Here is a 12,943-nt window from a genome sequence, read left to right on the forward strand (position 1 = left end):
CACATGTTCTACTGTCTGTCAACTAACACATGTTCTACTGTCTGTCAACTGACACATGTTCTACTGTCTGTCAACTGACACATGTTCTACTGTCTGTCAACTAACACATGTTCTACTGTCTGTCAACTGACACATGTTCTACTGTCTGTCAACTGACACATGTTCTACTGTCTGTCAACTGACACATGTTCTACTGTCTGTCAACTAACACATGTTCTACTGTCTGTCAACTAACACATGGTGACATGTTTACACAAGTTGTTGTTATGGTACTTGCGATGTTAGGCACCTCCGATGACCTGAACATAACAGATCTCCTGCCAGTTTCTGCACAAAGTCAAGAGATTTTAGCAGTAACCTCTGTATATTTTGACCTGAACATAACAGATCTCCTGCCAGTTTCTGCACAAAGTCAAGAGATTTTAGCAGTAACCTCTGTATATTTTGACCTGAACATAACAGATCTCCTGCCAGTTTCTGCACAAAGTCAAGAGATTTGAGCTGGAATGGTTATACAGTGGAACCTGCCGTACGACTCCCTCTTGACAGTGACCACCTGCCGTACGACTCCCTCTTGACAGTGACCACCTGCCGTACGACTCCCTCTTGACAGTGACCACCTGCATGCCTACAATGACAACCATTTTTTGCTTACTATGTAATTCTTGGCTAAATTCTTCATACAAATTTGAAATCGTTATTTTGGTGGCTAAATTTGTAGAGATTGTAGAATTACAACTGTTAGAACCTGAGATATTACATATCCGTCAAGACAGTAATTGTGCATAATGTTGGTGTTGTTGTTTTGTTGACTTCCTGCAGGATAGCACGGCAGATTTTGCTGTCGCTGCCGCCTATACTGGACATGATCATCCTCCTTCTTTTCTTCATGCTCATCTTTTCTATACTGGGTAAGCGTGTTGTGTTGTAAGTACTCTAGCTACTGGTGCCTTCTTTTCTTCATGCTCATCTTTTCTATACTGGGTAAGTGTGTTGTGTTGTGCGTACTCTAGCTACTGGTGCCTTCTTTTCTTCATGCTCATCTTTTCTATACTGGGTAAGTGTGTTGTGTTGTACTTACTCTTAGTTACTGCTGTCTTAATTTGTCTTCTTCATACTCTTTTCTATACAGGGTAAGCATGTTGTGTTTGTACATGCTCTAGCTGCTGGTGTCTTCATCTTAGGCCAAAAAAAAAAAAAGTTCTGTTTACGGTAACCCGACCGACCCTAGTTTTTAGGCCCGATCCTAATCTTTTTTTTGGATCGTCTGAAAAAAAACAACGCATCCAAAATAGAGCTGTTTGCGCTCAAACAGCAGACGACAGAAGGGAGGTAAGCTCAAAGTACTGTTTATAGTTATGTTGGGCAAAAACAGGGATTGATGAGAAGAAATTAACTGTGAAACATCATAGAGAGGGGAGAAAAAAAAAAAGAAAAAAAAGGGGAAAAAAAAAAACCCCGACCTACCGACCCTATTTTTTCACCCTATGTTACCGTAAACAGACCTATTTTTTGGGGGGGCCTTAACACTTAAAATGTTCTCACAGACATTCTTGCACTCTGAACCATGTGCTGCATTGTACGTACTCTTAATTACTGCTGTCTGGTCTTCTTCATGCTCATCTTTTCTATACTGGGTAAGTGTGTTGTGTTGTGCGTACTCTAGCTACTGGTGCCTTCATACTAACAGGTGAACAGTTCTCACAAACATTCTCACACTCTCAACCATGCTTTAACATGCATTTCCACTACTTCCACTTTTTCTTGGCCCAGCCAGAGCTTTTAACAGATACAAAATCAACATCGAACAGGGAGAATATGATTTAAAATCTCCTTTTTCACAAAAATCAGAGACGCAATTTCACTTAAAAATCTCATAAAGATAGACTGCCAATCTTTAAAGGCTGATAGGTCGAAGTTCTTGTGAATGTTTTGTTCTAAATGAAACATTCCTGGTGGGGGTTCGGGTGGGTGGTGAATGTTACGTTTTGTTCTAAATGAAACATTCCTGGTGGGGGTTCGGGTGGGTGGTGAATGTTACGTTTTGTTCTAAATGAAACATTCCTGGTGGGGGTTCGGGTGGGTGCTGGTATCCTCTAATAAGAGGTATCGCTGTGATTGAAATACGATGAGTGTTGTTGCAGCACTTCTTTAACACATTGTCTCCCAGGTACGGATATATCCGCTCAGACTGTTAGCTTCAGTCGCTTCCTGTAACGTCCATCTAACGCCTGCATTCCAGCGTGTTGATACACAGTTACTACACAGTCACTACAATTCTGAGTGACCTGCTGCAGCACAGCTGGTCTCGGCTAAAAAAAATTGGTCAACATAGGTGGGGTACAAAGTGTTAAGACATTAAAGGTGATTTTTATGTTTCGCAGAGAGCAATAACATTTAATGATTTTCTTTCCAGGTTTTTATCTATTCTCACCAATTCCACAGGACCCGGTACGTACTGTGTCACTTCTTGCTTTGCATTGTCTTACAACTAACACAAGTGAGCTTGAATGTATTCTTTTTTTTTCCTCCTGTTATTTTGTTTAATTGGCATTTAACTTGATCCTTCCAAGTTAATTACTATCAACAAACAACGGTTTTCATTGTGAGCTGTTCAGAGAAGATAAATGCAGGGACAAAATTACTCACAACAAGAAACAGCTGTTGAGTGGAGTTACGCTGAACCATGTCGACTCTTTAAGCTTTTCATTGGATAAGAGGAATGAATGTAACAAGCAATTTGCGCTTACTTGCGTCCCTTCTTTGATTGTCTTTTGACTTTACAACCCACATTTGTTCAGTCAATCTATTTGTGTGACAGATTGTATCCTACAGTGAACCCCCCCCCCCCCCCCCCCCCGATAAGACTTTCCCAAATCTGACAAATCAGGTCTTAAACAGAGATAGTAAACGAGAGCTACTCTTAACATGATGGAGGTAAATTTATAGAGGTTATGAACAGAAAATCCTAAAAATCAAAGTCTTAAAGTTAAAGGGGGGCAGTACCAGTTTTAAATCCGGGGATCTTAAAAAGGGGTTCCACTGTAACCATTTTATATCAGAATAATGTTCATGCTTTGTTTGGCTGCTTGCAGTATTTCAAGACAATCCAAGACAGTTTCATCAACTTGTTTATCTTGCTGACAACTGCAAAGTGAGTTTTGATATTTTTGTTGCTGTCGTGTTTTCTGTTTTACACCATGTAGTTGCTGGGTCCCTGTCGTCTAAGCACTTGCAAATGTGCGTTTGTTTTATGCTTTGGGTGATGAGGCAGCAGCTAGATCTTCTTTGTATTTTTGTCATGTTGCCAATAACTACAATAGCAATACATTATTTTTCCTTCACAGGAAGCTAAAGGGATAATACCTACGAACAAAAGGCCCTCGGATCACTTTCAAAGTTATACCATGAGATTCGGCGTTAGGTCAAAAAAGAAAAATAGTCTGTTTACGGTAACCCGACCGACCCTATTTTTTTCGCGCGACCCTAGACTTTTTTTTGGCATTTGGGGGGGAAAAAAAAAAATCTTGTTTTTTTGCAAAATAACGTAAAAATATGGTTTTTTGGAGAAAAAAAAAAAAAAAAAATCCCGACCTACCGACCCTATTTTTTTGGCCTATGTTACCGTAAACAGACCTTTTTTTTTTGGGCGTTATGAATAACGCTTCCTCGCAGGACAGCCTTTAACTATGTAAAAGCAAGTGTTTTAAAAGCTTAAACAAGAACAAGATTACAATGAAAATGTACTCACCAAAAACACGGAACAATAAAAATATGAATAAGTTTAGTTGAATATATTAAAAGGGCAAAGAAAGAGCACAATTTGAGACGGTCGTTTGGGTTACTTCCAATGAGCTACTTCCCTTGTTTATATATATGTACATGAGTAACATTACTAGAAGGCAGCGTCATAGATAGCATTACCGTCTTTCCTCCAAGGAGCTACTTCCCTTGTTTCTGTAAGTGAGTAACATAACTAGAAGGCAGCGTCATAGCTAGCACTACCGTCTTTCCTCCAATGAGCTACTTCCCTTCTTTATGTACGTGAGTAACATTACTAGAAGGCAGCATCATATATAGCACTACCGTCTTTCCTCCAATGAGCTACTTCCCTTGTTAATGTACGTGAGTAACATTACTAGAAGGCAGCGTCATAGATAGCACTACCGTCTTTCCTCCAATGAGCTACTTCCCTTGTTTATGTACGTGAGTAACATTACTAGAAGGCAGCGTCATAGCTAGCACTACCGTCTTTCCTCCAATGAGCTACTTCCCTTGTTTATGTACGTGAGTAACATTACTAGAAGGCAGCGTCATAGCTAGCACTACCGTCTTTCCTCCAATGAGCTACTTCCCTTGTTAATGTACGTGAGTAACATTACTAGAAGGCAGCGTCATAGATAGCACTACCGTCTTTCCTCCAATGAGCTACTTCCCTTCTTTATGTACGTGAGTAACATTACTAGAAGGCAGCGTCATAGATAGCACTACCGTCTTACCTCCAATGAGCTACTTCCCTTGTTTATGTACGTGAGTAACATTACTAGAAGGCAGCGTCATAGCTAGCACTACCGTCTCTCCGCCAGGTAGCGCTTTTTGACGACATGTTTTACTGTTACGCCATGCTCCCTTATATACCTCCACTGATCAGTAGTGTTTTTTTGCCTCTTTGCAAAGCTGTTTTATGCTTTCACCGTGTTTTGTGAAGTGTTTGACTGTGTGTTGCGATGTGTTGCAGCTATCCAGACGTGATGATGCCAGCATACGCAGTGTCACGGTTTTACGCTTTCTTCTTCATCATCTACCTCTCTCTGGAACTGTACTTTCTCATGAACCTTGCAAGTAGCTTTTTGGCTTTTGTGTGTGTGAGCGCTCGGTGTGTTGTTACTGTGGTGCAGACATATTAATGCAAACAGACTTTTCTACAATTTTTCCCCCTCACATCCAGTAATTAAAAAATTGTGAAACTCTGTAACAAAATCTAGAATTCTAACTAATTCAATAGCTATTTGGAAGCTATAGAATGATAGATTGATTCCAAAGTAGCCATAAAAAGACCGAAAAAATACTGTACTTGTGTTTTTTTCTAAGAAGATGACAAATAGCAGCTGAAGTTTAAAATGGTCATTCTGTCACGTAAGAACAATCATGTCAGCTATCACAGATCTGTCCAGGATGTTTGACAGAAGAAGCCTCGGCGTCCTTCCACTCAACACACACTTAAAAACAACAGCCTGACTGTATTCTATGCAGCGTGGGATTGTTGTGTGCTGAATGGAGTGTCCGTCTGGTGTCAATTGAACAACACATTTCCTACTCTGCAGCCTGGGATTGTTGTGTGCTGAATTGAGTGTCCGTCTGGTGTCAATTGAACAACACATTTCCTACTCTGCAGCCTGGGATTGTTGTGTGCTGAATTGAGTGTCCGTCTGGTGTCAATTGAACAACACATTTCCTACTCTGCAGCCTGGGATTGTTGTGTGCTGAATTGAGTGTCCGTCTGGTGTCAATTGAACAACACATTTCCTACTCTGCAAAACAGTCCTCTGCTTAGACACAATAAAAATCAGCGGAACGAAATTCAGAGGTGGTTGGAGCAGCGAGTGCAGGGGCGGGGCGGTGTGAGAGCACAACGGGACAAAGGAACAGGTGTAAGGACGGAAAAGAAAAAAAAATAAAGAAAAAAATAAAATTTAAAAATAAAAAAATAAAAAATCAATGTCTTGTCTGCTTCCAGTGCAGAGTGAGCATGTTTTGTATGAAACAATTTTGCAGATTGCCATCAATGTCCATTAAAAAGCTAAGTCGTACACAAAATTCCAACCCTGCACAGAAATGACACAGGCTGTTATGATCTAATTAAGCTAAGTGGAAGGATGATCCTATTCAATGCCAAAGCGTGGCCAGATCTGAGATGGCAAGTCAAAACCGTTACACTAGAAGGACATAGTCTTTAAGCATCTTTTTTTCTTCTTTTTTTGTCACCGATACATTTGAACCTGTCTGTATTGACCAGCAATGGGACAGACCAAAGGTGCTTGTTAGTGGCAGGTGGTTGCTATCAATGCATTGTTATCAGGGATCCTGTGGGGTGGTCACAAAGGGCAGATGCTTGATATTAAAAGGTTGTTGCCAGGGCAGGTTTGATTGTATTTGTGTCTGGTGTTACAGTTGCTTGCTGTTGTGTACGACACGTTCTCCAACCTGGAGAAATCCAAGCTGCGCTCTCTGTTCCTTCACAAGCGAGAGGCCTGCTCCCACGCCTTCCGACTCCTGGTCACCACCAAGGTGGGTACGGTGATGACATCTATGTGTTAGGTAGACAGACACAGATATCACATGTCTGTGTTGGGTGGAAAGAGAGAGAAATGACATCTGTGCGTTATGCACAAAGACCGAGAAATTATTCTCTGTGTTCGGTAGAAAGACAGAGAGATTTTTTTTCTCTCTGTGTTAAGTGCAAAACAGAGAGAAATTGCATGTGTGTGTTATGTAGAAAGAGAGAGAAATTGCATCTGTGAGAAGACAGTAAGAAAGAGAAGACAGGACGGATACAGTGTAATAAATATGTAGAAAGGTAAAGCAGAGGCACTCCCATAGCCGTTTGGTCATGGGGAAGGAGATGTCAGATAAATATATCTCAACTTTTCTCAAGGCCGAGTTCGAGCCCCACACAGGGCATATAACGCACTTGCGCTCGGAAGCGAGAGGTTGCGTGTTCGACCCTGGGTCAGGCCAATTTTCTCCCCCCTTTCCTAACCTAGGTGGTGGGTTCAAGTGCTAGTCTTTCGGATGAGACGAAAAACCGAGGTCCCTTCGTGTACACTACATTGGGGTGTGCCTGTTAAAGATCCCACGATTGACAAAAGGGTCTTTCCTGGCAAAATTGAAAAGGCATAGATAAAAATGTCCACCAAATACCCGTTTGAATAAAGGTCGTGAAAGGTGAATGCTCGCCTAATAGGCTACTGAGCTTTACTGGCCGATGTGAATGCGTTATATATTGTGTGTAAAAAATGTCTGTTTGTCTGTCTGTAAAAAATTCCATTTCAAACGGCAGAAATTAATATGTAAGCGCCTAGGGCTATATCTAGATTAGGCGCATAAAAATGATCATAATAATAATAATAATACAATTACACTTTTTTAATGAATTCGTAGAGAAAGAATTAAAACTATTGTGACTGAAACATTCTGACAGTTACTACAGATTTTGTAAATATGCATGCCTCATTTTACCATGTGTTTATATTTGTGTGCGTTTGAGTGTGTGTGTGTATCACAGAATGTGTGCACGCCTGCTTTTAATGGTTTTCTTCCTGTACATTCAAATAAGTTGGTGAGAAGTGCATGCAGTATTTTTCTTCCTTTTCCAGAACAACCAAAAGCTTTCTTTGCGGCATTTTGTCGGCATGATGCACTTCTTCGACCCTAGAAAGTGTAAGTAACACAAGCTACTGAAAATCTGGTACTGAGTAGTAAGTCGCATTTTTGCAGGGATGAAAGTTTCCATCAGGAAAATCAGGAATTTCAGAATTAAGTTTCCAGATTTTGAAGAAAAAAAAGCAGGTGTACATTTTTCAGGATGTGTAGATTTGTTTGGTATTTCCTTGGATTTAGTTGCTCCAAATAGTGTCAGAAATCACTAAAATGCTCTAATTTCCCACAGCTTTTATTTTCCTGATTTTCTATTTTCCTAGTTTTCATCCCTGTTTTAATTCACACTGCAGTTCAATTCCCTCAGATTTGGTTTTTTATTTTTCCTGCATGTTTAAAAAAAAAAGTATTTGTAGATATGCATAGTTTTGGTCAATGCTTAGGCCAAAAAATAAAAATAGTCTGTTTACGGTATCCCGACCAACCCTATTTTTTCGTGCGACCCTAGACTTTTTTTTGGCATTTGGGGGGTTAAAAAAAAAAAAGTCTTTGTTTTTTGCGCAAAATAACTTAAAAATAAGTTTTTTTGGGAACAAAAATTTTAAACAATAATTTCCCGACCTACCGACCCTATTTTTTTTGCCTATGTTACCGTAAACAGACTTTTTGTTTTGGCCTTAAAGGTACCTTCCTTGCTGTGTAGACCTTTTTGGTTGCTCCATCTAGGATAAGAACATCCTTCCACTAACACACATACAGTGAAACCCCCTCAAGACCTCCTGATTTGAGACTCCCTCTCTTTTAAGATTCCCTCCCTTTTAAGATTCCCTCCCTTTTAAGACTCCCTCTCTTTTAAGATTCCCTCCCTTTTAAGATTCCCTCCCTTTTAAGACTCCTTCACTTTTAAGATTCCCTCCCTTTTAAGACTCCCTCACTTTTAAGACTCCCTCCCTTTTAAGACTCCCTCCCTTTTAAGACTCCCTCCCTTTTAAGACTCCCTCCCTTTTAAGACTCCCCCCCTTTTAAGACTCCCCTTTTTAAGACTCCCTCTCTTTTAAGACTCCCTCCCTTTTAAGACTCCCACCCTTTTAAGACTCCCACCCTTTTAAGACTCCCACCCTTTTAAGACTCCCTCCCTTTTAAGACTCCCTCCCTTTTAAGACTCCCTCCCTTTTAAGACTCCCTCTCTTTTAAGACTCCCTCCCTTTTAAGACTCCCTCTCTTTTAAGACTCCCTCCCTTTTAAGACTCCCTCCCTTTTAAGACTCCCTCTCTTTTAAGACTCCCGCCCTTTTCAGAATCCCGCCCTTTTCAGACTCCCTCCTTTTTAAGACTCCCTCACTTTTAAGACTCCCTCCCTTTTAAGATTCCCTCCCTTTTAAGACTCCCTCTCTTTTAAGATTCCCTCCCTTTTAAAATTCCCTCCCTTTTAAGACTCCCTCCCTTTTAAGACTCCCTCCCTTTTAAGACTCCCTCCCTTTTAAGACTCCCTCCCTTTTAAGACTCCCTCCCTTTTAAGACCCATGAAGAAAGACAGAAAGATGGAATGAGAGAGAGATTGACATTTAATAGTTAAAGTGTTATCATCAAAGTCATGTTATGCTTTCAGCCCGGCGAGACTGTTACCTGATGTTCAAGTCCCTGAACATAAGCTGCAGTGGAGGCCTCAGCATGGAGGAGTTCTTTGCTATCTACGATGTCGCCGGCCTGCAGTGGAGTGTCAGTAGTCTATTTTACACACAAAATTTACTTGCATATTTATTTATCCAAAACTTTGCTCTGACTAAAGCTAAAATCTGGTATTAATCAGAACTTAGAATGTCTAGTGCTCCAAGGCTAGGTGCCCATTAAGCATGGGGGGTGGGGGGGGGGGGGTGGGAGGTATGGGGAAAACAATTAAAGTCTGCTGCAGCAAAAGTCTGACCGAACAAACGAACGCAGAGCTATGTACATCATGGGTTATTATCGGATGAGACAAAAAACCGAGGTCCCTTCATGTACACTACATTGGGGTGTGCACGTTAAAGATCCCACGATTGACAAAAGGGTCTTTCCTGGAAAAATTGTATAGGCATAGATAAAAATGTTCACCAAAATACCCGTGTGACTTGCAATAATAGGCCGTGAAAAGTAGGATATGCGCCGAAATGGCTGCGATCTGCTGGCTGATGTGAATGCGTGATGTATTGTGTAAAAAAAATCCATCTCACACGGCATAAATAAATCCCTGCGCCTTGAATATGTGCGCGATATAAATTGCATAAAATAAAAATAAAAAAATAAATCCCTGCGCTTAGAACTGTACCCACGGAATACGCGCGATATAAGCCTCATATTGATTGATTGATTGAATGTTGTCCTTATTTATCAGTAAACCGTGAAACTCAGAAAGATACCTACTGCATCATTTTTCACGCATGAGACTTGGATCTACACCAGTTGGCAGATTTCCAGCACTTTTACATTTCCAGACATCATTCTTGAGATGCTGTGATTGCACGATTTTGCATGATTTTTGACTCACATGAGTAATCAAAAGTCTTAATACATGTCATGACCATTGTCAGGCTGGCCTATCAGCCAGCAGGCTGTCTATAGACTTCTTCTTCTTCTGCGTTCGTGGGCTGAAACTCCCACGTACACTCGTGGGTTTTTTTTCCACAAGTGGAATTTTACATGTATGACCGTTTTTTTACCCCGCCATTTAGGCAGCCATACGCCGTTTTCGGAGGAAGCATGCTGGGTATTTTCGTGTTTCTATAACCCACCGAACTCTGACATGGATTACAGGATCTTTTTCGTGCGCACTTGGTCTTGTGCTTGCGTGTACACACGGGGGTGTTCGGACACCGAGGAGTGTCTGCACACAAAGTTGACTCTGAGAAATAAATCTCTCGCCGAACGTGGGGACGAACTCACGCTGATAGCGGCCAACAGGATACAAATCCAGCGCGCTACCGACTGAGCTACATCCCCGCCTGTCTGTAGACAAAAAACTGAATGTTGAGGTTTCCTTGAATGTTTTTTTCAAGTTAGATCCTCAAAATTCTACACTTCGTTGTTTTAAAAAAAAAAGTAATCAAACAAGGCAAAAGTTTGATATGTCCTTGTCAAATTTTAAGGTAACAGCAAGGCCTTAAATGTGCAGGATTTAAAAAAACAAGAGACGAAGCCTTCAAGGCTCACGTAAGAAATCGACAAACAGTAACACAAACTCAATCACTTCGTCACACATACACACACACACACACACACACACACACACACAGTAAGCAGCATAGGTGACACTGTGCAAGAAAGCGAGACACTAGATTTAGATCTGAATGGCCGATTTCGAAGAAAAAACTAGTCTCGGCCCGCTCAAAATAACAATGACCGAGACTTTCAGTAATTCCTTCGCGTGACGTCTAACCCTCTTACGTCATAATGTGACGTCTTCAAATGTTGTGACGTCTTCAAATGTTAAAGTTTCTACCACAGACATTCATACATACATACATACACACGCACGCACGCACGCACGCACGCACAGACAGACAAAAGTTAGCATCGCATAGGCTACACTTACGTGAGCCAAAAAGAGGAAAATTACCATTTTCTCTAAACATTTTGAAGAAATATCTTGCAGTATTCATTCTTTGTTGGCAAGTACACGATAACATGCCTGTTAATGCAAATTCTGGCAAGGATAATTAGGTTGAAACAGCAAAGAGGTCCTGGCAAGAGTGATAGCATGTAAGTAGTGTGGCCACAGTGTGTATACACCTTTGATTTGGGATCTTATAATCTGTTTCCTTGCAGTTAAAAGATGATAATGACCGCTTGTGGTCATCCAACTTCAGGCATCCTTGCAACAAAATATTCAAAGGTTAGTTTTACTTTTTGTGTGTATTTGTGTGTATATTTGCTTATGTAGATATGTATGTGTATGTGTGTGTGTGTGTGCATGTGTGTGTGTGTGTGTGTGTGTGTGTGTGTGTGTGTGTGTGTGTGTGTGTGTGTAGTGGGGCTTTGTACATGTGTCCTTGCTATAAAGCACGGACATTTTAGTGAAACATATTTCAGTTTATCATATGGTTTTGTTGTACATGTATTTATTGTTAATTTGTAAAATTCAATTTCTGCAGTTACCTGCAAGTTTGGATCTTTTGTCAAATATGAAGAGTTCTTAGCACACTTTGACTTGATTAGTGGTACAGCGGAGAATCCCCCCCCCCCCCCCCCCCCCCAACCCACCTGCCTACCCCTCCCCCCTCCCCCTGATATAAGACTTTCCTCCTTTTCAGATCTTGCTTGCACAGATTATCTGTACGTGACCGTGTAGATTTGTGTCTGTATTAGGACTTTCAACTGTGTTATCTCTTTACAGGAGCACTCGGGTAAACCCTATACCCCTAACCTATCAAGAGTTTACCTGTAACCCTTGAATAAAAACATGCTGGTGTATCTTCTTCTTTTGCAGCAATCCACTGGTTCGTCACATGGCGCTATTTTGACTACTTCGTTTGTAAGTACCTGCCTCCTCTCACTTGGCATTAACCTGCAAGTTTCATTAGAGATTAAAATTGAGGTTAATAGTTGTTAACTCCTTTGGAGTGATAGGGACATAATCTTATCTTTTTGATGAAGATTTTCTGTCATTATGACATTTGAGTAAATGCAGTTAAGATTTGTTTGTACGTATGAAAGTTCACTTCAGTTGATTTTTGTGTGTGGACTCTTTCTAGATGTTCTTTTCTTCTGGTAAACATTACTACAGTTTATGGATTGTCAGATGAGATGCAATTTGTGTGAAGTCAAAAGATTGTGGGGGGCCCAGTAGCTCAGTTGGTAGAGCACTGGACTTGTGATCCCAGGTTCACGGGTTGGAATTCAGGCCTGGACCACACAGGTAAACTTTATGGGCAGACTTTGAGATGGTATCCATGTTCCATCCCGTGTCACCACAGTGGGCAGACTTTGAGATGGTATCCATGTTTCATCCCGTGTCACCACAGTGGGCAGACTTTGAGATGGTATCCATGTTCCATCCCGTGTCACCACAGTGGGCAGACTTTGAGATGGTATCCATGTTTCATCCCGTGTCACCACAGTGGGCAGACTTTGAGATGGTATCCATGTTCCATCCCGTGTCACCACAGTGGGCAGACTTTGAGATGGTATCCATGTTCCATCCCGTGTCACCACAGTGGGCAGACTTTGAGATGGTATCCATGTTCCATCCCGTGTCACCACAGTGGGCAGACTTTGAGATGGTATCCATGTTCCATCCCGTGTCACCACAGTGGGCAGACTTTGAGATGGTATCCGTGTTCCATCCCGTGTCACCACAGTGGCAGACTTTGAGATGGTATCCATGTTTCATCCCGTGTCACCACAGTGGGCAGACTTTGAGATGGTATCCGTGTTCCATCCTGTGTCACCACAGTGGGCAGACTTTGAGATGGTATCCGTGTTCCATCCCGTGTCACCACAGTGGGCAGACTTTGAGATGGTATCCATGTTCCATCCCGTGTCACCACAGTGGGCAGACTTTGAGATGGTATCCATGTTCCATCCCGTGTCAC

At 41.4% G+C, this 12,943-nt stretch overlaps 1 protein-coding gene across 1 annotated transcript in view; it reads left to right on the forward strand.

Annotated features, from left to right (window-relative positions):
* LOC138976663 (two pore channel protein 1-like) overlaps positions 1-12,943 on the forward strand; it is a 55,062-nt gene that overhangs the window by 23,277 nt on the left and 18,842 nt on the right. The window contains exons 6-14 of the mRNA XM_070349538.1: positions 823-911; positions 2,417-2,451; positions 3,096-3,154; positions 4,739-4,838; positions 6,172-6,288; positions 7,377-7,440; positions 8,986-9,095; positions 11,178-11,244; positions 11,839-11,883. Of these exons, the coding sequence (XP_070205639.1) occupies positions 823-911; positions 2,417-2,451; positions 3,096-3,154; positions 4,739-4,838; positions 6,172-6,288; positions 7,377-7,440; positions 8,986-9,095; positions 11,178-11,244; positions 11,839-11,883 (686 nt within the window). The remainder of the gene's footprint in view (positions 1-822; positions 912-2,416; positions 2,452-3,095; positions 3,155-4,738; positions 4,839-6,171; positions 6,289-7,376; positions 7,441-8,985; positions 9,096-11,177; positions 11,245-11,838; positions 11,884-12,943) is intronic.

Source organism: Littorina saxatilis, linkage group LG9 (genome assembly GCF_037325665.1).
Source record: "Littorina saxatilis isolate snail1 linkage group LG9, US_GU_Lsax_2.0, whole genome shotgun sequence".
NCBI lineage: Eukaryota > Metazoa > Mollusca > Gastropoda > Littorinimorpha > Littorinidae > Littorina > Littorina saxatilis.